This window comes from Acinonyx jubatus, chromosome D3, assembly GCF_027475565.1.
Source record: "Acinonyx jubatus isolate Ajub_Pintada_27869175 chromosome D3, VMU_Ajub_asm_v1.0, whole genome shotgun sequence".
NCBI classification, from domain to species: domain Eukaryota; kingdom Metazoa; phylum Chordata; class Mammalia; order Carnivora; family Felidae; genus Acinonyx; species Acinonyx jubatus.
In genome coordinates, this window is record NC_069392.1 from 28,004,900 (window position 1) to 28,032,306 (window position 27,407).

At 46.4% G+C, this 27,407-nt stretch overlaps 1 protein-coding gene across 6 annotated transcripts in view; it reads right to left on the minus strand.

Annotated features, from left to right (window-relative positions):
* DGCR2 (DiGeorge syndrome critical region gene 2) overlaps positions 1-27,407 on the minus strand; it is a 97,693-nt gene that overhangs the window by 12,221 nt on the left and 58,065 nt on the right. For 3 of the 6 annotated variants that reach the window (XM_053206334.1, XM_053206332.1, XM_053206333.1), the window contains 4 exons: positions 24,102-24,229; positions 21,438-21,655; positions 19,428-19,504; positions 11,159-11,335 (listed from right to left, as the gene is read on the minus strand). In XM_053206334.1, coding sequence (XP_053062309.1) covers positions 11,159-11,335; positions 19,428-19,504; positions 21,438-21,655; positions 24,102-24,229 — 600 coding nt within the window. The remainder of the gene's footprint in view (positions 1-11,158; positions 11,336-19,427; positions 19,505-21,437; positions 21,656-24,101; positions 24,230-27,407) is intronic. The other 3 variants (XM_027049630.2, XM_027049635.2, XM_027049632.2) reach the window with 1 other exon arrangement.

Sequence of the window (27,407 nt, forward strand, 5' to 3'; positions counted from 1 at the left end):
AGGGGTCTGTGCCTCACTTTAAGACTGGCTACATAACTCATGTGGTCAGAAATCTACATAACTCATGTGGTCAGAAATTTTCAGGGCAAGAAACTCACGTAGAATTGTTCTCTGCTAGAAGAGAAAAAGAATGAAGAAAAATGAGCAGCCTTCAGAGAAATGCAGGACACCATCAAGTGCACCATCACAGACAAAACTCAAGTACCAGAAAGAGAAGAGAGTGGAAAAAGAAGAAATATCTGAAGAAATAAGGGCTGAAAACCTGACGAATTCATTGAAAAACAAAACCTATATATGTAGGAAGCATAACAAACTCCAAGTTGGATAAATGCACAAAACCTAAACACATCCAACACATCACAGTAAAAGTACTAAAGCTGGAGAAAAGGTGAAAACCTTAAAAACAGCAAACCAGAAATGACTTGTTACTGATAAGGGGACCCTCAGAAGACTAACAGCTGACTTCTCAGCAGAAAGCACAGAGGCAAGAAGGCAGTGGGTAACATAACAATGGTGCTCAAAGAAAAAACCGTCAACTAAGAATCCCATATCCAGCAAACCCAGCTTTCCAAACTTGACAGCAAAATAAAGACTTTCCCCAGAGAGACAAGACCCGAGAGAATTTGTTGCTTTCACACTCACCTTACAAGAAAAACCAAAGGAAGCCATTTTTTTAACCCCCCCTAAGGGAAGTTCTTCAGGCTAAAAGCAAGTGACCCTCAGAGAAGAATTTGAGTCCATACAAAAAAAAAAAAAAAAAAAAGCACCAGAAAAGATAATTATGTAATTATGAAAGACAATATAAATGAGTATTTTTTTCCTCTTAACTGACTGAAAAGGCAATTCTATAAAATACTGTCTTTATATAATGTTGTATTGGGCTTCTAACATATAGAAATGTAATGTATGTGTTTGCCAATAAAGCCCAAAGGAGGTGTGTGGAAGCAAAGCTGCTGTGGGCTAATACAATGACTAGAGGTGATAATTAATAACCACGTATTGTTGGTTTGTAACACTAACAGACCTAATGTATGTAATAGTATTACTATAGAAAAAGGGAAAGGAAATGGAGTTATACAGAGGTAACATTTCACATATCACTGAAATGAACCTTGCATCGATCTGAATAAAATATATATGGCAAAATGCATATGTACACGTACATGGAATTAGTGGTTATAGTTGCACTTACCTGTGAATAAACTAAAGTGCTGAATGGTATACTTTAAATGGGGGAATTGTAAGGTACAGAATCTTGGATTGAGAGTAACTTGTTTTGCGAGTGTTCCACAAGACTAGCAAACATTTCTAATAAATTTTAACTTGATAAACAAATGATAACTTGCAATACGATACTGAATGTCACATGATCACAGAAAAAGTCAATGGTTCTTCTATCTCTTTCTCTCCCTGCAGGATTGTGGGTGATCATATCCTATGCTCAGACACTCGGTCTCAGGCTATCGTGTTTGCAGTAATTGGTGATTTTTCAGAACGTTGGAAGGTGCCCACACTGGCACTACTGTATTTTTTGTCACTTCAAAGCACCTATGGACAGTCCTTTGCTTTTCCATACAAGAATACGCTTAGGAATGCCTTGCTTCATTCTAGGTCAGGCTGCCGGCAGATACAGACCCTTTCTTCTCCTGCCTTATTATTGCCAGTTACATTAAATACAGTATATGACAAGAGTTTATTAATACTGTACTGTAGTCAACATCTGTGCGAGCATATGCAATGGCCCCCATGCAGAAAAAGATTCCATTGAGGCAACAGATAACAGTGATTCCGTTAGTGATAATGAAAGTTATCTTACATGATAACCCTCCTCTCTCCTGTCTCCCTCACACCAGCCATGAAAGTTTTCAAAGGTAAGTGTAGGTTAATTTATTTTTCTTTATATTCTGTGTTTTATTATTCTGTACTATATTATAGTATTGTAATAATTTTTATATGAATATTTTTGGGTTGCAGAACAAATCACCTGAGTTTCCATGATTTCTTATGGGGAAATTTGATATACAGTGCTTTGGATTACAAGCATGTTTCTGGAACAAATTATGCTTGCAAACCAAGGTTTCACTGTGTGTGAATTTTATCTCGATAAAGATGTTAAAAAAAATGATGGCTGAGATCTTTCCATAATTAATCAAACACATAAATCCCCAGGGGTCCTAAAAGGACAAATAAAAATAAATCAATAACAGTGTGATGAAATCTCAGTGTATCAACAAAGAGAAACTCTCAAAAGCAACAAGAGAGATGAAGATTACCTACTGTTCTGTGTTCCTTTAGGTAGGCCAGTCAGGTGTGGCCACAAGAGAAGTGACAAGGGAGGCACAGGAAAACAAAGAGTATTATACTCATAGGTCCTGAACCGACACAGTCCTTGCATGCCAAGAGGGATCACACAGGAAGAGCACCAACAGTGCTGCTCAACCAAGTGGGTGGGGAGCAGAGAAGGAGCGAGGACCCACAGCAAGAGCTTTACTGGGGGTCAGGGCAGAGAACACAAGTAAAAGCAGGAGGGGATTTCACTGGGGCATTTGAAACGTCACTAGGTCACAGACAGGGAAGGAACAAGAATGGGAACTTATGGCAGAGGCCAACCTTATTACACTGGGGCCCCTGGCCACCTGGATGGGGTGCTCATAGCAAGTAATAAGTTTTAAAATTTATAATGCACCTACAAGGAAAACCAAGGAAAGGTATACAACAGTTCAGAACAAGGACAGGCAGAAACAATAAAATAACATCTTCAAAGTTTTGAGAAAAAGTAACTGTTAACCTACAAATCTATACCCAGATAAACTAACATTCAGGATTGGAGGCAAAAATTACAGACTTTTCACACAGAGAGTAACAGAGTGTAACACTAACAACACAACCTCTTTTCAAAGAGCTGCTGAAGAATACATTTGAGAGATAAAAAGCCAAACACAGAAAGAAGTGGGGTGCAAGAGGAAATAATAAATAAGAAAGTGATAAACATATGAGCAAATATATATATAAATGCTAACTTCATAAAACAAGTGATTCATTTAAGAAGTGTTGAAACAGGGGTGCCTGGGTGGCTCAGTTGGTTAAGCGTCCAACTCTTTTCTCTTTTTTTTTTATGTTTGTTTATTTCTGAGAGAGAGAAAAAGAGAGCAAGCAGGGGAGGGGCAGAGAGAATCAGAAAAGAATCAGAAGCAGGCTCCGGGCTCTGAGTTGTAAGCCCAGAGCCCAATGCAGGGCTCAAACCTACAGACCGCGAGACCATGACCTGAGCTGAAGTCAGATGCTTAACTGACTGAGCCACCCAAGCGCCCCTCTTTTTTTAAAGTTTATTTATTTTGAGAGAGGAAGAGGGAGAGCTTACACATGTAAGCAGGGGAAGGGCAGAGAGAGAGGAGGAGAGAGAATCCCAAGCAGGCTCCATGCTGTTAGCGCAGAGCCCAGTGTGGGGGCTCCACCTCATGAACCATGAGATCATGGTTCTGAGGCGAGATCAAGAGTCAGACACTAAACAGACTGAGCCACCCAGGTGCCTCAAGCATCTGACTCTTGACTTCAGATCAGGTCATGATCTCACGGTTCATGGGATCAAGCCCCATTTCTGGCTCTATGCTGACAGTGCCAAGCCTGCTTGGGATTCTCTCTCTCTCTCTCTCTCTCTCTCTCTCTCTCAAAAATAAGCATAAAAAAAATAAAAGAAATGTAAAACAAAGTAAAATGAAAGTAACAGACAACATGTATACCCATACTTGAAGCTGGGGAACAACTAGAGCTAAAGCAATATAAGGTCTTTGTATTAACCAGGTGGAAGTTAGAGGCACTGTCTTTAGATTTAAAAAACAAATCAATTATGCCCTTTAAAAATGTAAGGATAACCACTAACAGGAAAGGCAGATATAATTTCTGAACCAGTATAAGAAAAAAAGAGACTAGAGAAAAGCTGATTAATCTCGTATGAGTCAGTAAAAGATTTAAAAAAACAAGCAAAATTCTGGGTAAAGAGCACAGAACAAGGTGCTAAAATCAACTTGAAGACTTAATTAAAAGAGTACAAAAAGACATATTAAAAGGAAGCTAGCACAAAAATATTATGTAATAATAAAAATAGTTCATATATATTGAGAGCTTTCTCTATGCCAAGGACTATTCTTTGCACTGAGCATATGCTAACTATCTCTCCCAACAACACAGTGACAATCAGTTACTATCCAAAGCTGGTTATTTACAAAGATGAATCAAAGAGTCAAATCTTCCATAAGACTAATCAACGAAAAAGGAGGAAAGCATAAATATTAGGAACCAGGGGAGCCTGGTGGCTCAGTCAGTTAAGCGTCTGATTCAGGCTCAGGTCATGATCTCGCGGTGAGTTTGAGCCCCACGTTGGTCTCTGTGCTGACAGCTCAGAGCATGGAGCCTGCTTCAGATTCTGTGTCTCCCTCTCTCTCTGCCCCTCCCCTACTCATACTCTGTCTTTTTCTGTCTCAAAAATAAACATTAAAAAAACAAAAGGAATAAAAAGAAGGTCATAATAATAAACATGAATGTTTCAAAAATCTTAAGAGAATGCAGAGAGAATTATATGCACAAAAATGAATTAGAAAAGGTAGACATATAGGCAAATAGGACTTACCAAATTGACTCAAAAAGAGCCAGAAAACTTGAGTATGTCCATAATCATTAAAACAACTAAATTAGTATCAAAGATCTACATCCAAAACACACACACACACACACACACACACACACACACACACACACACACACACGTCTTAGCTCTGTTCACTGAAAGGGCATGAAAGTCATGAGCATAACTAGTGCCTAGGTCCTTTAAGGCTCTTTGGAAAAAGTTTGAGTCCAGAGAGTACAAGATGAACTAGAAAAAGAAAGCAAACAGAAGGAAATAATAAAGAGCAATAATCAAGTGAAATTGAAAAAAGAGAAAAATCAATGAATCAAAAAGCTGCTTCTTTAAGAAAATCAACCAAATCGATAAACCTCTCAAGACTGACAAAATCAAAATGGGAGAAACACAGATTACCAAGAGCAAGAATGAAACAGGGATTATTACTATAAATCCTGCAACCATAAGAAGGTTAATAAGAGAATACTATGTATAACTTTATGCTCATAAATTTGAATACTTACAAGAAATGAATCAATTCTTTGAAAACCACAAACTATCAAAAATTCACTCAACATGACACAGACAATCCAAACTGTCTTATAACCATCAAATAAGTTGAATCCATAATTTAAAAACTCCCGCAAAAGAAATCTCAGGCCCAATGGTTTCACTGGAGAATTCTACCACAAGCGGGTACGGTTATAAAGGGAAGATCTTTATGGTGTTAGAACTACTCATATCTTGACTATGTTACAGGAACCTACACAAGAAATAAAATTCTATAGCGCTCTCTCTCTCTCTCTCTCTCTCTCTCTCTCATACACACACACACACACACACACACACACACACACACACACAAATGAGTACAAGTAAAACTAGAGATGTCTGAGTGGATTGTGTCCAAGTCAATATCCTGGCTGTGATATTATACTATAGTTTTGCAAAATGTTCCCATTTGGGGAAATCAGGCAAAATGCATAAGGGATCTCTCTGTCTTATTTCCTTTAAATGCATCTGAACCTATAGTATATCAATAAATAACGTCAAAAAAAGGGGGGGGGGGCGCCTGGGCGGCTCAGTCAGTTAAGCATCCGACTTCGGCTCAGGTCATGATCTCACTGCTTTTGTGTTTGAACCCTGCATCGGGTTCTGTGCTGATGGTTTAGAGCCTGGAGCCTGCTTCAGATTCGTGTCTCCATCTCCCTCTGCCCCTTCCCCACTCACACTATATCTCTCTCAAAATTAAATAAATATTTTTTTAAAAAGCCAGCATAAATGGATCAAATTAAGCATAAAAATAATGGTACTGATGAATTATAACCCAGCTAATGTAATAAAAATCCAAGAGTGCATTCTAATACAAATAAAGAAATTAATCAATGGGGGAAAGGGGAACGCTTTTCCTTACAAAAGAATGCCAACTAGTAAATATGGAAGAAATGAAAGAGTCAGAAAATTGCCAATACATGCTTAACATCAGTGGGTACAAGTTTGATGAGGAAGAGGAATTTTACATAATTTCAAAGTATCTCTCCACATATTATTTATTAATTTAAAAAAGGGAAAAACCGGAACTTCACAGTGGAAAAATCTGGCAGGCATAACTTTAATCCAGGGATCAAAGTTAATGTCACCAACATCAGGGCAAAGTGATACCATATGCCTCATGATTTGATATATCTAAGAAGCTAAATACACAGACCATGGCCAGGCCATACATGACAACAGAGCTCTGACCCACCACTTCTGCAGCAATCAGCCCAGAACATTCAGGATTTGGTCAATGACAGCCAGCTTCCCTGCTTTTCCTTCCACACTTCCAGGGCAGGAACCAGCAGAGAAAGCCAAATATGCTCCTCAAACCAATCACCTCAACTGGCTGGCTTTTTTTTTTTTCAATTTTTTAAATGTTTTTTATGTTTGGGGGTGCCTGGGTGGCTCAGTCGGTTAAGCATCCAACTTCAGCTCAGGTCATGATCTCACAGTCCATGAGTTCGAGTCCCACATCGGGCTCTGCGACAGCTCAGAGTCTGGAGACTGCTTTGGATTCTGTGTCTCCCTCTCTCTCTGTCCCCCACTCCTTGTGCTCTGTCTCTCTCTCTCTATCAAAAATAAAAATTAAAAAAAATGTTTTTTATTTTTGAGAGAGACAGAGCACGAGTGGGGGACAGGAAGAGAGAGAGGGAGACACAGAAACAGTAGCAGGCTCCAGGCTCTGAGCTGTCAGCACAGAGTCTGACGCGGGGCTGAAACCCATAAACTATGAGATCATGACCTGAGCTGAAGTCGGATGCTTAACCACCTGAGCCACCCAGGTGCCCCTCAACTGGCTGGCTTCTAGTCAGCTTGCTCCCAGTTTCCCATGCCAACCGCCTCCAAGGAGGCACACACCAGGAGCCTTTAGGGCACTGGTGAAAACCCCCGGGTGTTGGATCCACAACTCCAGCTGGAGGCGGGACAGAGGCACTTGTGAAGCCCATACACTCTAGGACATCTGCAAGAGACAGACTCTCTAAAGAATGGCCCAAAGGGAAGATCTAAAGCAGAAGGGAGAGCAGACATTAAGAGCCCTCTGGAAAACCAATCCACCCAGACACAAGGAATCTACTGAATATGAAGGCTGGGGAGTATGGAGGGTATCCACAGTACAGCCCAAATCCTGCCCAGACTGATCCCCGCCACCATTACTGTAAAGACTCTTCTACACAAAAGTCCTATCAGAAGGAAAGAAAGGCAAGGAGCGCCTGGGTGGCTCAGTTGGTTAAGCAACTGACTTCGGGTCAGGTCATGATCTCACAGTTTGTGAGTTCGAGCCCCGCACAGGGCTCTATGCTGACAGCTCAGAGCCTGGAGCCTACTTCAGATTCTATGTCTCCCCCTCTCTCTACCCCTCCCCTGCTCAAACTCTGTGTCTCTCTGTCTGTCAATAACAAATAAACGTTAAAAAAAAAAGAAAAGGCAGATAACATACATGATGGAAAATTCAGCAGAGAGATGAAAACTCAAGAATCAAATAGAAACACTAGAAATGAAAAACAGACAAAATGTAAAAAACAAACAGGTGAGGGGCGCCTGGGTGGCTCAGTCGGTTAAGCATCCGACTTCGGCTCAGGTCATGATCTCACTGGGAGTTTGAGCCCCGCGCTGGGCTCTGTGCTGACAGCTCAGAGCCTGGAGCCTCCTTCAGAGTCTGTGTCTCCTTCTCTCTCTGCCCCTCCCCACTTGTGCTCTGTCTCTCAAAAATATATAAATGTAAAAAAAAAAAAATTTATTACAAAAAAACAAAAACAAAAAAACCCCCAAAGAGGCGAAAAATGTCATTAGTGGGCTTATCAGCAGACTCGACACAGTAGAACATGGAAAGAAACAGTAAAACATATTAATAGAATTACTCAAACAGAGGCACGCCTGGGTGGCTCAGTCAGTTAAGCATCTGATTCTTGATTTAGGCTCAGGTCATGATCTCATGGTTGTGAGATCAAGCCCCACACTGACTCCTTGCTGAGCATGGAGCCTGCTTAAGATTCTCTCTCCCCTTCCCTCTGCCCCTCTTTTTTACCACTGGTGCATGCACGCTCTCTCCCTCTCTCTCAAAACAACAACAACAACAACAACAACAACAAAAAACAAAAAAAAAAAAAAAAGAAAAACCCAAAACAGAAAAGAAAACAAAACAAATTACTCAAACTGAAAGACAAAAAGGAAATTAAAGAAACACTATAACTAAATGCAGTGCATGATTCTGGACTGGATCCTGGACCAGGAAAAAAAAAAGCTCTAAAGTATATTATTGAAACAATTGACAAAACGGTCATAACAAATTATAGATGACTGTAGGGCACCATACCCATGTTAAATGTCCTATTTTGATAATTGTGCTGCAGTTATAGAAGAGTGTGTCCTGGTTCTTAGGAACACGATAATTATTTAGGCCTCGAGGGCATAATATCTTCAATTTACTCTCAAATGGTTCAGAAGAAATATGCTGAGAAAAAATGACGAGCAAACATGGCAAAATACAAGTAATTAGTGAATCTATGCAGGGGGCATATGAGAGGAAGTTCTTTATACCATTCTCACAACTTTTCCCTAAGTTTGAAATTACAGTGGACCCTTGAACAACGCAGGGTTTAGGGGCGCTGACCTCTGCATAGTTGAAAACCCATGTATAACTGCCGTCTCCCCAAAAATGTATGTACTAATAGTCTACTGTTGACCCAAAGTCCTACTGATAACATGATCATTAATACATATTTTGTATATATATTAAATACTGTATTCTTACAATAATCTGGAGAAAAGAAAATGTTATTAAGAAAATCATAAAGAAAAGAAACTATGTTTACAATAGTGTTACTGTATTTACTGAAAAAAATCCATGTATAAGCGGATTTAAACCAGTGTTGTTCAAGGATCATCAACTGTGTATCAAGAATTTTTTTTGATTATTTATTTTTGAGACAATGCGAGAGACAGAGTGCAAGCAGTGGAGGCACAGACAGAGGGAGACACAGAATCTGAAGCGGGCTCCAGGCTCCGAGCTGTCAGCCCAGAGCCCGACGCAGGGCTCGAACTCACAAACCATGAGATCATGACCTGAACCGAAGTCGGAAGCTTAACCGACTGAGCCACTCAGGTGCCCCTCAACTGTGTATTTAAATACCAAATTAGAAAATCACCCTCCTTCCAGGCCCAGATGGTCTTAAAAAGTATGGTCTAGCCAATACTGAAGGACAAGATCATCCCCAACTTGTGCAAACGGACTTAGAGACTGGTAAAAAAGAATGCTTCCCAACTCATTTCATAAACTGAATACAAATATATTATAAAAACTAGTCAAGGAAAGCACAGAAAAGGACCATAACAGGCCAAGCTCACTTCTTAAAGGAGTTCAGAAATCCTAAAAATTATCAGCCAAGCAAAACCAGAACAGATACACAAAAACCCTGAGATGGTTTAATATCAGAGAATCTACTAATGTAAAAAAGTAAATGACAAATTAAATCATGTAACATAAACAAAACCGCAATATAAATCAGCAAAGAAGAAAAACCACGTAATCCCAATAAATGCAGAAAACGCATTTACATTTTTGTAATGTAGAAATTCTTGGCAAACTAGGAATACAAGGTACTTCCTTAACCTCAAATTTCCTCAGTCTTTTTTAAAAAAATTTTTTAACATTTATTTATTTTTGAGAGACAGAGAGAGACAGAGCACAAGCAGGAGAGGGGCAGAGAGAGAGGGAGACCCAGGATCCGAAACAGGCTCCAGGCCCTGAGCGGTCAGCACAGAGCTGGACATGGGGCTCAAACTCAAGAATGCGAGATCATGACTTGAGCCAAAGTCCAACACTCAACCAACTGAGCCACCCAGGTGCCCTGGTATTTTCTCAACCTTAAGGAAAGTACCGCACCATATTTAACGCTGAAACATTAAAAGCTTTCCCTTATAGGTTGGGAGGATAAGAAAGCTCACTACCAGCACTTCTAATCAACACTACACTAAAAACCTTGGCAAGTAAAGGAACACGAGGGGAAAACAGATAAAAAAATAAGTCAAAGATTTGAAAAAGGACACAAAAATGTCTAAATAGAAAATCTAGGAGAATCCAACCAAATAAGAATTCTAATAACGGAGCTCAGAAAAATGGATTCATGCTGAAGAAAAAAAAGGTCAAGAATTGACAACATAAGGGGCAAAAGCAAGGTAGAGAAGCCCACCACTAGCTAGGAGGATGTATCCCAAAGCTCCTGTAAAGACAGCGTGGTATCAACACAGACTGACAAACAGCCAAGGGTCAGAATGGAGTCCAGAAACAGGTTCAGACATCTATGAACCCCATGACAAATCAGCAGGCAAGGGGATGATGGTCCAAATTAATGGTGCTGAGATCATCGGCTGCAACCCAGCCTGCCTCACATGCGCCTCTGGATTCAATTCAGCCCTCCGCCCACTGCAGAGGGGCCTGGACGAGGAGCCCTGCCCTCAGTATGCACAACACACTGCAAGTCCCTGAGGCTGGAGGAGACCTTCATGTGGAATGTGGGCAAGTGAGCGGGAAGAGCAACAGGGAAAGACCATGGGCTGAGGTGAGGACTGGCCCAGCTGTGAAGTAAGCAGTCTTGGAAAGACCTAAGGAGAGTATGGATAGGTGACCAAGGCAGTCAGAGGTTCCAAGACCCCACAAGATGTAGCATGCCCTGTCACCATTCTCATTTAATCTCCTAACAACAATGAGGTGTGGAGGGCAGGAATTGTCACCTCTATCCTGGGAAAGAGAAAGGAGGGCTCATGGATATCAACTGTTGCCCAGATTCCTGCCCTCCCCACGGCACCTGTGCCCCTTCAGAGTGGCGTGTGAGCCAGGCAAGGAGCTCCTGCCGCCCCACTGAGACATAGGGGTCTGGCTTGGTGCACTGTGATGTCAAAGTCTACTCAAGGTCAACACCAAGGTCCAGAGATCAGACAGCCACAAACTCATGAGAAGCACTTCCTCACAGCTTACTAGGAGTACCGGAAGAGGTGGCTTACTTCTTTTACAGAGAAATGAAGATTTCTCATAGCAGTTCTCCGCATGCCAGCTGTGCAGATCGTGGTGGCGGAGGGTGGGGAAGTGGAAGCACTGGAGCTGGGCGCAGAACACGTTGTCGCTTTCCGACATGGCCGAGGCAAAGATGGGGTCTGGGGGCAGGAACACCTCTGAGGAGCCTGTGGGAGAAATAATGTGATGTCAGCATACGTACCAATCACATGCAATACTTGTGGGGACTAATGCCCCCCAAACTGGATCATCAAAGGGCCTGTGGGCCACCAAGTGCTAGCTGCACTGTGGTCAGGGCATTCATTCACGACCTCTCCTAGTTTCTATGAGCACAGCTCTGGACAACGTGAAGAGTAGAGTAGTGGGCCAAGACACGGTGGATTAAAAAGTATGAGTTCAGACAGATAAACAGACAAATAAACAGAGAAGGGAAGGGAAAGTCCTCTCTTACAACAGGGTATCTACTAGTAAAAGGAGAAGGGCTTGAAAAGGCGCTCACCGCACACACCCGGAATACACAGTTCAGGCAGGATTATGACTCCAATGCCCACCAGGGGTAGCAGCTGGCCGGCTGAACTGGAAAGCACTGGCTCCCTGGGACCCCCTCCCAGCTCCAGGGAGACCTGTGGCTCACTGAACTCCTTCCTTCCGACCTGGGGATCAGGCAATCAGAAATCATGCTGCCCTGGCAGCCCAGGGTTGGGGTGCAGTGGTGTTGGGAGAGGGGGCCATGAACCCCTAAGCCTCTCTTCTGCAATGTTCCAGGAGATGTGGCTCTGGCCACACCTGGGGCACAGCACAGCCAGCCCCCAGAGTCCATTCTCTAGCTCAGAGAGCCCCCGGACACTGGACCACCAGAAGATTCCTTGAGGCTAACCCAGCCGTGGATCACTGGAGATACTCTCATTTTACTCAGATGGCAGTGCAGTTTACCCTTTAGCAGAAATGAGGCATTCCCATACATGCCTTTTGAACTCTATTTGCTCCCAACACGAAGCGTGCAGGTCAGTTTTGAAGATCCAGCCAGTTTGAAGGCAGGGCTTCATCCCACAGACACTGGGAACATGGCCTCCCAGCTCCCTGACAAGGGTGGGAAGATGGGCTTTCAGGAAGCATTGCGGGATAGAAGCCCAGTCCCCAGCTGACACCCTTGGCTAGGGGATTTTGAGGCCCCAGTGGCTGGACTCACAGGAAGGCCATGGACAGAGGGCAGGGGAGGCGGCTGGGCTCTTTGCGGTGTCTTCTCACAACATTTGGGGAGCCTGCCTCCATTGCTAAGAGTGGGTGCTGCCTTGAGCACTGTTGTCTTTCCTTTGGGCCCCCTACTCCCCAACAAGGCTTCCTGCATCCCTTGTGTATCTTCTTCTTCTCCTTCGGATGCCCCTTCACCTGGGGAGTAGCCTCCCTTCTTAAAAACTGTTTTCTTGGGGCGCCTGGATGGCTCAGTTGATTAAGCGTCCAACTTCGCCTTAGGTCATGATCTCACAGTTTGTTAGTTTGAGTGCTGCATCGGGCTCTGTGCTGACAGCTCAGAGCCTGGAGCCTGTTTTGGATTCTGAGTCTCATTCTCTCTGCCTCTCCCCCACTTGTGTTCTGTCTCTCAAAAACAAATAAATGTAAAAACTAAACAAACAGTTTTCTTCATTATTTGGCTTCTTGTCTTATAGGCCAAAAATGGAACAGATTCATCCCATCCTTTTTTTATTTTTTATTTTATTTTTTTAACGTTTATTTATTTTTGAGACAGAGAGAGACAGAGCATGAACGGGGGAGGGTCAGAGAGAGGGAGACACAGAATCTGAAACAGGCTCCAGGCTCTGAGCTATCAGCACAGAGCCCAATGCGGGGCTCGAACTCACGGACCGCGAGATCATGACCTGAGCCGAAGTCGGCCGCTTAACCGACTGAGCCACCCAGGTGCCCCTCATCCCATCCTTTATAAAAGAAACAAGTCTTTAGCCATGAGTCTATCTGCCAGCCCAGAGCACAATTTCAGTGCATGACTGCAAAGCTCTGACCAAGGCCACAAATAAACTCTCAGGGTAGAGTCCTGGGACCTGGTCCTTACCTCCTGTACTTCCCCCAGCTGCCTGGAACCTGCCAGAGCCAAGTTGAGAGTGGAGGATGGGGTGGGGTGAGGGTGACTCAGGCTCCACCAAGCCACTAGATGAAGGGCATAGGGAGGGCTGAGGGGAGGGGGCTCCTCCCACCCGCTGGTGACCATGGGACCACCTGGGCCTCCTCACTCTGTGCTGGTCAGAAGCCCTATTTACCCTGAGATCATGGGGGGCTGCAGTTTCTTGGTGACTAAAAAGACCATTTCCTCTTTGCCAAACTTTAGTTCCTTTCAAGGCTTCATTTTATTTGCCCTCTCTATGGCATCTCATACCCCATTTTATTTTTAATAGTTTTTTTTTTTTAACGTTTATTTATTTTTGAGACAGAGAGAGACAGAGCACGAATGGGGGAGGGTCAGAGAGAGGGAGACACAGAATCTGAAACAGGCTCTAGGCTCCGAGCTGTCAGCACAGAGCCCGACGCGGGGCTCGAACTCATGGACCGGGAGATCGTGACCTGAGCCGAAGTCGGCCGCTTAACCGACTGAGCCACCCAGGCGCCCCTCATACCCCATTTTAAAAAAATGTTCCATCCTTTCTCTGCCAGGAACTAAATGAGGCTGATCTCCAAAACATTCAGTGTGGTCTTCAATTAGCATCTGCAGTGGGTTGAGGAACATCTGCCCCAAATTCATGGCCACCTGGAACCTCAGAATGTGACCTTATTTGGCTCTTGAGATGAAATCATCAGGAATTTGGGGTGGGTCCTAAATCCAAGGACCAGTGTCCTTACAGTAAGGGAGAAGGGAATGGCTATGGCAGATGGAGCCACTACACACTGGTGAAGAAGCAAGGAGGGACTCTTCTGGAGCCTTTGGAGGGAGGGCAGCCCTGCTGACACCTTTATTTTGAACTTCCACCTCCAGAACTGTGACAAAGTAAACTTGTGTTAAGCCAGAAATTCGAACTCTCTTTGGGCAGCCCCAGGCATCTAACACAGCCTCCTAATCACATCCCCTACTGATTTAACAAATACCAGCAGGGCCCACCCCGTAAGCAGGGACTCGGGGTACAATGGGCAACAGCAGGAGGCAGAGATCCTTGCCTTGCAGAGCTCACATTGGAGTGGGGGTATAAAGGCTGGAAACAGATGACTAACAAACCTAATGAGTAAAGTATATGTGAAGTCAGAAGATCACAGTTGCTATAAGAAAAAAGAAAGCTGGAGCTTGGAGACGAAGGTAGACCTCAGAGCAGTAACATGGGAGCAGAGAATGGACGGGAGGAGTGACATAGCTTGCGCTGGGCATCGCACACCACTCACAAGATCACTGCTTTGCTAGAAGGACTCAGGGACCTGGCCTGTAACAGAAGTGAGCCCCTAGAGTTGGACATGCTGAGACAGGGGGATAATGAGGTCAAGGTACCAACGCTAAGCATGTCTTCAATAAGCAAGTCACACAACGTGGACACATCAAACCCACAGTATGCTTCCATTTTTATATTTAAAAATAAGTATCACATATAATAACCTGAAACTGAAATGACACTGGGCCCTGCGCAGTGGCTTATGGGAAAATGGGGATGATTCCCTTTAGACAACACAGATCTGTTTTCAAATTTTGTCACCAATGTTATAAAAATGGTACCCCATGTTCTCTGGCAGGGGCCGCTCTCAGCCTCCATGGAGGGCATGCCAGGACTGGGTGCTGACTTAAGTGTCAGGGTCTCAGAACCCTGGCATGGGGCTATGCAGACAGAGCCAGAGCCAGAGCTTCCCTCCCTAGGGAGAGGCCGTGGGAGGAGGCCTCTCTCACAAGCAGAGATCCAAATTTAAAATGCGCTGGGGAGGAGCATCTGGGTGGCTCAGTCAGTTAAGGGTCCAACTTCGTCTCAGGTCATGATCTCACGGTTCGTGGGTTTGAGCCCTGTGCCAGAGCCTGCTTCAGATTCTGTGTCTCCCTCTCTCTCTGCCCCTCCCCTGCTTGTGCTCTCTCTCTCCCAAAAATAGACATTAAAATTTTTTTTAAAAATGCAACTGGAGAGTGGAGTACCTGCATACTTGGTGAAGAATTGCATATATATGGGTAACACTCTGTGAGCACCACTGTGCCAATACACAACACATACTTACAAAACTCGGAAAAACGTTGGACAAGATGTAAATGAAGTAAGCACACACGTGAGCAGGGGAGGGGCAGAGAGAGAGGGAGAGAGAGAGAGAGAGAGAGAGAGAGAATCCCAAACAGGCTCTGAGCTGTCAGCATAGAGTCCAACACAAGGCTCAATTGTGAAATAATGACCTGAGCCGAAATCAAGAATCAGATGCTTGGGGTGCCCAGGTGGCTCAGTCAGTTAAGCATCAGACACTTGATTTCAGCTCAGGTCATGATCTCACAGTTCACGAGTTCAAGCCCTGAGATGGGCTCCATGTTGATGGTGCAGAACCTGCTTGGGATTCTGTCTTCCTTTCTCCCTGCCTGTCCCCTGCTTGCTGTCTCTCTCTCTCAAAATAAATAAATGAACATTAAAAAAAAAAAAGGGAATCAATATTAAAAAAAAAAAAGAATTGGATACTTAACCGACTGAGCCACCCAGGTGCCCTGAAATGAGTATTTTTAAACATCTTCCCGTGGTAGCTTCCTACCGCCATTCACTCATATTCTTAGGCATAGTCTTTTCTTTGGGGTAAGTTTGCCATTGATGACAAAGGACTTAAATCTACTTCCCACTGCTGTTGTGATGCATCATCCCTGGGCCAACTTCTCAGGCCCAGCTGCAGTAGGTGGCATCTGGCAAACAGCTCCTTTCACAAGCAGAAGTGGGGGTTCTGCCACTGTCGTGTTTGCTGGGGGTGTGTTTTCAGTGTTCTTTTCATGCTGCAGTTTCTTAGCAGAAACCTTTTAAGATGCTTTTAATATGGACACTTTCAAACAGACACAGAAGCAGAGGGAAGAACACAGTGAACCCCTATGAAGCTCTGAAGCTCTCTCCTGGATCACGGCAGCTCATCCTGCACGTTCGTCCACAGCACAACGCTATGGTCACACCTCTGAAAATCCATGAGTCAATCTCCACTACAAATCCAGACTCAGCTTCCCTAACCGTCCACTGAAGTTTTTATAACTCCCTTCACAATCTGGGATGCATCAGAATCCACTGTGGTACATTTAACTGGCGCAGCCACTCTGGAAAACAGTATGGAGGTTCCTCAAAAAATTAACAATAGAACTATCCTACGACCCAGCAATTGCACTACTAGGTATTTATCCAAAGGATACAGGAGTGATGTTTCGATGGGGCACATGCACCCCAATGTTTATAGCAGCACTACTGACAACAGCCAAAGTGTGGAAAGAGCCCAAATGTCCATCTACTGATGAATGGATAAAGGTGTGGTACATATATACAATGGAATATTACTCGGTGATCAAAAATAATGAAATCTTACCACGTGCAACACCATGGATGGAACTATTATGCTAAGCGAAATTAGTCAGAGAAAGACAAATATCATATGACTTCAATCATACATGGAATTTAAGATAGAAAACACATGAACATAAAGTAGGGGAAGCAAAAATAATATAAAAACACAGAGGGGGACAAACCATAAGACTTTTTTTTAATGTTTATTTATTTTTGAGAGAGACAGAGTGTGAGTGGGGATGATGCAGAGAGAGAGGGAGACACAGAATCTGAAGCAGGCTCCAGGCTCTGAGCTGTCAGCACAGAGCCCAATGTGGAGCTCAAACTCATGCGTGGTGATATCATGACCTGAGCCGAAGTTGGACATTAACCAAGTGAGCCACCCAGGCACCCCTCCCCCTCCGTAAGAGACTCTTAAATACAGAAAACAAACTGAGGGTTGCTGGCAGGGGGGAAGGGGTAAAGGGGTGAGAGGCATTGAGGAGGACACTTGTTTGGATGAACACTGGTTATTATATGTAAGTGATGAATCACCATTCCTGAAATTAGTATTACACTATATGTTAAGTAACTTAGATGTAAATTAAAAAAACAAGAATTCATGTGCTACATTTGGATTTATGTGTTTTTGTTTTGTTTTTTAATTTCTTTGAACCCAAAACAAATGATGTTGAGTGGTGTCAAGTATCTTAGGCCAGCTATCTTGTAGTAGAGGAAGCTTTTTTAGCCACATATTCATTTTGTGGCTACTACTTAAATCCAGAACAGATCTTCCAGGTCCACTTGCGGCAGGTACATGCAGCTAATACCATGCTGCACCCACGCAGAACTGCTGGACATCAGGGCCACAGCACCGTCCGTGTGGGCGCCTCACTCTTGCCTCGGGTCCCTCTCACATTGAGCCGCTGCCACCAGCGTTGACACACATTTTTTCTAAATTTCAGGTTTGCTCTTCGAATGCCACAGTGGAGCCATCGAGACAAGCATAGCCATGAGAGCCTACCTGGGGCCTCTCATTCTCGTGCCAGGGATGAGATGAGGGTCCCATGGCTCCCAGTTCAGAACATGCTGTCATGCTATGCAGACTCATATCTCCCACTTTTTAATCACTAGTGTCAAGAAGACAGTGGTGTCCAGGAGTGTCTATACTGTCCTGAAGGAAAGTGCCCTCTGCTGCGGCCAGGGCAATGGGCCTTCGCCTAGGATTCGCCTCCAATGGCTCTGATTAGGGCAATGAGGAGCTACTAGATTTATCCACTGCAAGGCACATGGAGACTCTTGGGCCTGGAAATCTAAGAGCTATTTACTTGTCTCCACTCTGGTGGGAGATCTAAACTCACAAACTCTGGGAATGCAAATGTGGGACATGCTTACAGTAGGCTATTTTGGAGGACACAAGAATGGGGTGACTTCCCTAGTAGGAGCAAAGGTTGGTAGGTGAGGCCCCTCTGCTGGGGCCTCTGCATTCACCATCTCTGCTCCTTGCCCCTTACCAGCTGCTAGGCTCAGCACCTCTGCCCCGTGGGACCCTGCCTCTCTCTGGGCAAGCCAGGTGCCTGGGGCTTTTGAACACCAATACTGTCTGTGCCTTCACCAATCATTCTATGTAGAGACACAGCCGGTCACCTGCCACACAGCCACTCAGGTTGGGAACCAGGTGGGCTCTGAGTTCAATGCCCCTTCAGACTCTACAGTGAGGTGGACAGAGTGAGATGTGTGGGGTCCCTTGGGACCACCATTCCTCACTTGTTCTTCTCAGAGACACCGAAGACATCCATGGTGGGACTGGGATGTGTTTGGGGAAAAAGAACAAGACCCAAGTTCAAACCAGAGGCCCAAAGAACAGTCCAAAAATGAGGCCTGACAAGGGACAGGGTAGGGGAACATAGCTCAGGGAGCAAGTGAAGAGGCCACAGCCAGGGCCTGGGAGAAACTTGCCAGTGCCAGTGCAATGGGGCAGGAGAAGAAGGCACAGGCAGGGGGCAGGACTCAGCTGCCCATAGCAGATATGCTTTCCTTTATGTTACACTGGTGTTTTCAAGCAGCTCAGCATAAAATCCGTAAAGCAACACACACACACACACACACACACACACACACACACACACACACACACACAATCTATTTTAAAAAAATTTTAATGTTTATTCAGTTTTGACAGAGTGAGACAGGGTGTGAGCAGGGGAGGGGCAGAGAGAGAGGGAGGCACAGAATCCGAAGCAGGCTCCAGGCTCTGAGCTGTCAGCACAGAGCCCAACATGGGGCTCGAGCTCACAAACCAAGATCATGACCTGAGCTGAAGTCGGATGCTTAACCAACTGAGCCACCCAGGCACCCCTCACACACAATCTATTTTAATTCCATCTCCCTGATAGCTTTCCTTCCAGTTTGGATTCTACTTCTGGATGTCTCTATCCTAGAGGCTTATCCGTCCCTCTCTGGTCCACATCAGCTATACACTCTGTACGTTCATTTTTATATCCAAACTACAGTCCTTAACTTAAAGAGAAAATGGAGAAAATGGAAAATCTGGAGAAGGCTCCAGCCCCCACATGGGGCCTGAAAGAAGGGCCTTGGGGTACCTACCCAACATCACAATGCTCCCTGCAATCCAGGGCCCTCCCCTCTCCATGAGCCCTGTACCAGGCACTCATACAGGCCAGGCACTGCTGGGGAGAGGATGGGGAGCCCCCAGCAATACCCCCTAGTCGGGATGATGCCTCCACCCCAATTTCAAACCGAGCAACTCTTCTGAAAGACCAGGAAGACTTACCCTTGAACGCTACCTCCCAGCGGCCTTCTAAGGAGCGGTTCCGGCTGGTGATGACATACTGATAGCCAACCCACAACCTGCAGGAGGGCAGAAAGGCAGGAGATCTCAGCACAGCAGGGAAACAGCCATGGATTGTGTGTGAGTGTGGGCATCTTACAGTTATATTGACCTTTAAAATACCAAGCTTCTGGGGTGTCCGGGTGGCTCAGTGGTTAAGCGTCTGACATTGGTTCAGGTCATGATCTCACGGTTTGTGAGTTCCAGCCCTGCATCAGGCTCTCTGCTGTCATTGCAGAGCCTGCTTCAGATCCTTTGTCCCCCTCTCTCTGCCTCTCCCCAACTCGTTTTCATTCTCTCTCTCTCTCTCAAAATAAGTAAACTTAAAAAAAACCTGAGCTTCTAAAGCATTAATGATTTTTTAAAATTTTGAAGCTTAATTTTAATAAAATGCATTAAAATTCTAAACAATAAATTCACAGGTCAGAAAAAGCTGTATCTTGGGTAACTCCTGCCAAGACTAATCTTATTGGCTGATCGAGTAAAGTTCTTACATTCTGAGCAAGACCAATCTTATTCTTGGTGTATATACAGCCTCATGAATACAACTCTGTGAATAACCTAAAACCACAGAACAGTACATTCTAAAGGGGTGAATTTTACAGTATGTGAATTACATCTCAATAAAACACAAGCCCACGTGAGTCTACACTGCAGTGTTGGGTAAAACCATGCTCGTGGTCTCCCGCTTGGTCTCTGCTCAGAGCCAGCTCCCCACAGACCTGCAGCCCGCTCCTGAGCATGCACATCACAGCACTGAGAAGGCCGTGCACATGGACCTGGATGACTGCCACAACCACCCACTGAGTGTGTGCCTCTCACCCCAGCCTTCCAGCCACAGTCCTGGGGATGCCTATCAGCAAGCCCAATGCCACCGTGGGAGCCCTGGCTTGATACCACTCTTGTCCCTTCAGCCTACTGCCATGCACACACCTGTCCTGGGGAGATGGGGAGTTCTCTACCCAGTGGGCTGAGCCTTCTCACTTCTCCATGGACTCACAATCATCCTGTGATCTAGAAGTTATTTTTTCTCACTGTGTAGTTGTAGAAGGAAAATGGCAAGGTCTCATGATTTGTCACAGTGTGTAATGGTGGAGGCCAAACCTAGGCAGGGTCTTGAAATGAAGGCTCACTCTCCACCTGCCATGGTCATCGTGCTCCTACGGCAGTGTGGCATCCCTGGGAGGGAGCACTGGCTGTCTGGTGACCCCTACAATCCATTCCCTGACCCCCAGCAGCATGGAAGGGGCAGTATGACACCAACTCCAGAGGAAGAACACCACAGTCCTTGGCACACACTTGCCCTCCAGCAAAACCCTTAAACTCTGGGCCTGGGAAATGCTGGCAGTTGGCTACAATTTCCACACTTTCTGCAGTGTCACAGAGCCTTGGGGACAAGAGCCAGGCTCTGGAGCTAGACGGCCTGGGCTGGAACCCGGGCACACCCCAGCTAATGGGTACCCGCAGTCAGGTGTGCACCCACCCTGGGCCTGTCTTCTCACCCACTGGCCTATGGTTTCTGGGAAGACTGAACAAGTACACCCATGGAAGCACTGAGCATAGGGCCTGACAGAGCCCACTTTCTCGGATACTTCCAAGATCCCTACCCACTTGCATGCCCCTCAGGCCAGGCCCATGAAGTCCATCAAACAGCTCCTCCTGACACCGCTGCAGCTGAACCCGTGGATGGGAGCCAACTAACGGGGCTGGCCCGAGGTGACATAATGTGGTAGCCCATCCCTGCACCTCTGACAGCTCCCAACATCACCCTGATGCCTGCTCTAAACCCCGGATCTCTATGTGTTTCCAGTGGGTGGAAACTCTTCCCCAAAGTGCCGGCTGCCAGCAAAGCTGAGGAGTGGAATGGGCGGCCAGAAACCATGTCCTTGGTGGGTATCCGGCTTGCTGGGTGGAGGCTTGACCTCAGGCCCTGGGTCCCACCTCAGGACTCACTTGTGCTGGTCCTGCCAAGCGAAGCTCCGCTCTGGCTGGTCCCATTCCTGGGCCAGGACGAAGCGCAGCTCCTGGTCAGTGGAGAAGGTGGCGAGGGAGCCGTTCACGCGCTGGCAGGTCTGCGCGGCATCCCAGTAGTTCTCTCCACTCAGGTAGACCCGGTAGCAGCTGGCCGTGCCTTCATAGTGGTGCCATCCTGTTGGGCACTTCCCTAGGAAACATGAAGGGCGGGAGGGGAGTTGTCCCCTAAATTAGGATCCTCCTCTGAAATGCAAATAGACATGCTGCATCTGAGCAAAGGTCAGAAATCATCCCAGAAAAAAAAACAGAGAAACTGAGGGTCAAGAGGTAACCTCTGCCTGTAAGACCACATATGCTGTGAAATGTAAGTTTCTCTAAGACCCAGATGCAGCCTGATGCACAAGTACATTCAGGGACTCATCTCATTTCTGTAAGGCCTTTGATTTACTTGGCAGTAAAGACTGGCTGCTGAATGCATTTTGGTAAAGTGGATTTCATTCTCAGATGAAGTCTGGTTGACAAGACGGCAGATCTCTCCAGGCCAGCTCACTGCAAGGCCTGGCAGGAACCAGCAGAAAAGCTCCTGGCCCACACCACCCTCACTGACCCAACACACAGCTCTGGCCACTCCACCAGCAAGCACACTGCTTCCTGAGCCCACTCCTCAGCTCTCCTTTTCTCTTCATGTGGGTACCGGCCAGCACTCCCCTAAAACACAAGTTCACGGGTCAGAGCTAGAAATGCCACTGAAATAATGGGACCTATATAGAACTTATAGAAGGCTCTATAACCTTCAAATGCTGGAGTACCCACCTCCTAAGTGCACACTGATGAAGAATAATACTTTTTAACAAAGTCAGTTGTTGGGGCACCTGGATGCCTCAGCTGGTTAAGCGTTCAACTCTTGATTTTGGCTCAGGTCATGGTCTGTGGTCTGTGAGTTCGAGCCCCATGTCAGGCTCTGTACTGATCCTGCAGAGCCTGCTTGGGACTCTCTCTGCCCTTCCCTGTCTCTCTCTTTAAGTAAATAAACAAACAAACAAAAACAACAATGAAGCCAGTTGTTAACAAAATGCAACTTTTTGATGCATCTACATCCTGTGGAACTAGTAAAACTTGTGAAAGATAGATGTTCATGTTTTTATTACTTAAGAGCGTTATGTGTGTGTAACTTATTAACAAAGGTACAGAGATTACAACAGAGGAAATGGCAGTGCTGGCCTGTAGCCAAGGAGGCATGCCACAGCATTGCTGCGATGCAGAGAGGGGGACAGCGCCACCTGCCCACTGGGGAGGGCCTGCTCACATACTGAGAAGCATGCAGGAGGACTCTTCACTGTAGACCAGGAGCCAACCCTGAGAGTTATCCCTGCTTGGAAGGTAAACAGTGTGCACAGCATATGTCTGCTGTGTGGCATGGGCTTGAGGGGCAGGAAGATCACCAGCAGTTCCTAAGCCCCAACATGTGATGTGTTCCACCTGTCACACTCCCTCCAAGTGGGCTAGAGGTGGAAACACTGAGGTGTGCACAGGTCAAGCACCTCGGCTGGTGAGCAGTAGGGCAGGCTTCCACTCTAGCTTCTCACCCACCGCCACCTTGGGATGGGTCCAGGAAAAAAAACCCTGGGGACAGAAGTCGGTGGCTGGGAGCAATGGATGGAGGGAACATTACTTTTTACTGGCTCATCTTTTTTTAATCATTTGAAATTTATGGAATTATTATCTCGATAGAAGGAAGTATTCCTGTTCAAAAGAAAACAGGTAAGCAATGAAAAGGGCGAGCATGAGACAGAGTCAGGGTTCCACAGGGCTGAATCCTGGCACTGCTCCCGTTGGCTGTGTGATCTTGGATAGGCTGACCTCTCAGAGCCTCGGTTTCTTCACTTGCCAAGCTTTGCCCAATGTCCCTTCAACCACGAGAACCTTGCAGTTCACAGCTGTTAAGGACCAACGCCGGGCACACTATCAGGGCTTATGGGATGGCTGGCCCCTGCCCCTAGCCCATTCAGTCTCTGTCAGACAGAACCAAGGCACCACACGGGGGCTGGGCTCTGAGATGCTCCCCAGCGCTGAGTGTCTGTGGGAAGGGTATTAACATGGCCAACTGCAGTGGACACATCACATGTCAGTTCCTCCTGTCCTGGCGTGTCGTACCTACACATATCATCATGCCTATTTAGAAGGGGGGTTTCGGTGTGGTTTTTCTTTCATCCTTCTTTAATCTTGTAATGCTCCTTTAAAATCTTAACGTTACAGGAAGTTCGTTAAATAACTAGTCTCTTCCAAAATGGTTTAACAACAGAGGTAGGGTCTTCCCACCCCATCAGCTGGACCTCATCTCTCGGAGCCTGTTTCTCCATCTACCAAAGGGCAGGCATAGTCCAACCCCAAAAAGCAGCTGGCTTGTGGAAACAAGCAGCCTGGTTCCAGAGCCTGGGTTTGCGTCATGGCTTCACCACTCAGGGGCTGGGTCACCATATAGCCTCACTCATCAAAGGAGGTTGATGCCCGCTGATCGCCCTGAAGGGTCATTTTAGGAGGCACACCCCTCATCCAGGCAAGTGGCCCTAGGACAGCCAGGGGCTGCAAGGGGCCATGCTGGACAGTAAGGCTTAGGTCCCAGACAGGGCAGGTCTGCAACTTACTGCTGAAGCGCACGGGCTGTGCCACATTCACCGCATGGAAATGCTTGGGGTCGTTGCCTCGGGCCCGGCCTGGCCGCGGATCCACAGCCTCCTTCCCATGGTAAGGACGCGACTCTCCAGTCACTTCTGAAAGCAAGAAGAGAAATGGGCTGTACACACTGCTCATGCAGCAGCGGGGCACACAGTCTCAAGTGGCTCTCTGTGGCCAGTGCCAAGATAAAGCCCAGCGTAGCCCGCCTACTCAGGGCTGGGAAAACCAGGTTGGAGGTGGGAGGTAGCACGTATTCCAGTTATTCACTTGTTCTTTAAAAATCCGAAACCTTGCTGCTCAGGCCCAGTGGGTCACATGCACTTCTTACTGAAACTATTCTTTTTGTTATTACTAATATGAAATGAAATCTCTCCTTCATTGCATTTTCTAACAGGCAACTGTTAGCACAGCACAGGGTTAGTCAATCCTCCTGAAAATCCCTCAGCAGCTCCAGTTCATGGCAGGCAGGCGGGGAGGAGAGGTCTCTCCAGAGCCCAGGCTTCCCCTTCCACTCCAATGGCCTGGGAGCCTCTCCTTAGTATGAAGATGGAAACACTGTGTGATACCCTCCTTTGCATTACTTGCACTGGGCCTGAGCAGCAAGGTTTCATAGATTTTATAGGCGTCTATGCACCTGCCTGCTGGTGCCTCTCATGGCCTCAAGGCCAGGGCCTTCTGATATTCCTGCCTGGCTCCTGGCCACCTGGCACAGGCCCTCATGTGCAGCTGGAAGTATGAACAGGAAGCTGAGGATGAGGAATAGTTCTAGTTTTATGGACCACGGTCTACTAGCAATTCACATATCGGTGCTTCCACAGTCTCTCTGGGGAGGGTGGGGTCTCCCATCCAGAGAGTACCACTCTCCCCCCTCTTCAAGGTGAGGGGTGATGCAGAGACATGAAGCTATGTACCCGAGGCACAGAACGGGAAAGTCAGAGGCAACATCTCACCTGGGCCACATTCCTCTCCACTCTGCCCGCATGGGGGCATCTTGGTGCACAGTGAGGACACCTGGTGCAAGGTCAGGACAGATAGTGTCGAACTTGGGTCTGCATGGTTGCATGCAGAAGGAGGCCTGCTCTGCTTCCAGACAGCCTGAGGCAGAGGATGTGGGGGACCTGGGCATGGCGTGCAGGTGGCCTTCTGCAAACCCACCTTCCCTGACTCCATGGTGCCCCACTTGACTGAAGCTCCTCCAGCTATCTGGTTTTGCTCATGTCACAGATCCTGATGTTATTTTCATAAATAAACTGTATTTTTTCTCATTATAAAATAACACGTGAAATACTTAAGAAATGCGAAGTTTGAAAAGCGAAAATATATAACCTGTTACTATGCTAAGGTCTGCTGCCCTTCCAGTCTTTTCTTTTTACATAAATCCCTAAAAATATTGGGATCACATCACTCCATCTTATGATTTGCCTTGTAAGCTTAAGACTATAAATAGCTTTCCATATTCCTAAAAGTGCTTAAGAACATCACCTTTAATGGCTGCACAGTATTTTGTGAATGGATTTAATTATAATCCCCTAATGGTTCGAAGTTCAGGTTGTTTGCATTTTTTCATTACCCTACAAAAGGTTCCACAGAACAACCTGTTTACAAGTCTCTGTGTGTGTGCTCCTCCTTATTTCCTTCTGAGACCCTGGGTAAGTCACGAGCCCTAGCAGCTCTGGTTCCTTCCCCACTAAATATTCAATACAAGTATTTCCCTTCCCAGGCATGTGATGGGGATCAGGAGCCATCAGATTACAAATCTCTCTCAATAAATGTGCTACCAATGTCTGAGATAAGTTCAACGCAAGGCAAGGCCATAAAGCAGAAACACAGTCAAGGCCCCTGGTGCAACCTCACTGCCAACACAATGACCTCATTGCTGCCATCCATGTGCTGCAGCTGCTCTCTTCAGGGCGACATTGGCTCTCCAGGACTGGAGTGGCCCATCCACATCCTGAGCACTGTCACTCCCAGCAGGAGACTGGCAGCTCTGACAGAGGGCAGTGCTACAACAGGCATCCCCTGACTCCCTGGGAGGCAGGCACAAGAGTGGGGAGAACCACACTGGGCTTCTGGGGGATGGTGGACTGGAGATAGGGACAGAGGGAAACAGAAGGGCTTCCCAGCAGAGGGCACAGCCTGGGCAAAGGCCAAAGGCGGACACGTCTAGGACAAGCTTGAGGACAAGTGTGGGTGTGGTGAGTGCATGTTTCCCTACACCTGAAATGCACGTCTCCCTCTGTCTGCCCTGACAAGCAAGACCTGCGATTCCACTTTGTGTCTTGGCCTCTGCTCAAGACCAAGCACAGCAGCACCCAGTACAGGACAGACCAAAATGCTCACAGAAAGACACATGAATCTGGGGCACAGGGTGGGGAGAGAAAGAAAGGGTAAGAGTGCGCTGCTGGGGCCTGGATGCTGGCTGACAGCAGACGGGGTATGGGGAAACAGGCAAAACGCTTAGGGAAGTCCCCAGAAAGCCAAGTGGTGATGGGGGGAGCCACTTTGCACTGAACAGGCTTCTCCTGCTTGCTCAGGTGGCAATTCTGAGCCCTTCTCTTTTCTATTATTTCTCTTCACAGTCAATCACCCACAGCCATGCCCTCATCACTCAGCTGTTCAGTGCCACTAGGGGAACCCACCAGCGTGGACAAGGGACTTCCCAGTGTCCTGGGGGCCAAGAGAAGCAAGAAATGGGTGCAGCTGGGGAGGAGACAGAGCTCACTGGAGTAACATCCTCATAGACCCCTTAGGATGACCTCTAACAACACAGATTTCCTTCTGCAAACCACAGACAGCGTTTCTTCTTAGGACCAGTTGGCAGGTGTGAGCTGATGTATGTGCAGTCAGCCCCAAGAACTGCTTTCAGATGCAGACAACACAAAGCAACTTTCCCTCTCCCTTCCTCTCCTCTTCAATCTCCTAGGGCACTCTCCTAGGCATGGGGAATCCAGCAGTGAGCAAAACAGTGGATGATCCTGTCCCCATTTACAGAGAGGTCACACACTCTGCCCGCCTTCTCTTCCATCCAGCAATTGGCCGTGGGTATACTTACGTCCTGTGATTGGAAATGGAAGAGTCTGAGTGTGTACCCCAGCCTCCAGTCCCCAGCCCAGCCTGCGATCTTGAAAAGGGTACTCTCTGCACCACAAGCTGCCATCTGTGTTCTGCTCTCTTCAGGTGTCCTTGCTAAGACTTCAGAACAGCTCTGGCCACCAAAGACAGAATGGGAGTGCATGGAAGGAGACGTGAAGCAAGGAGAAGCCAACATGGTTG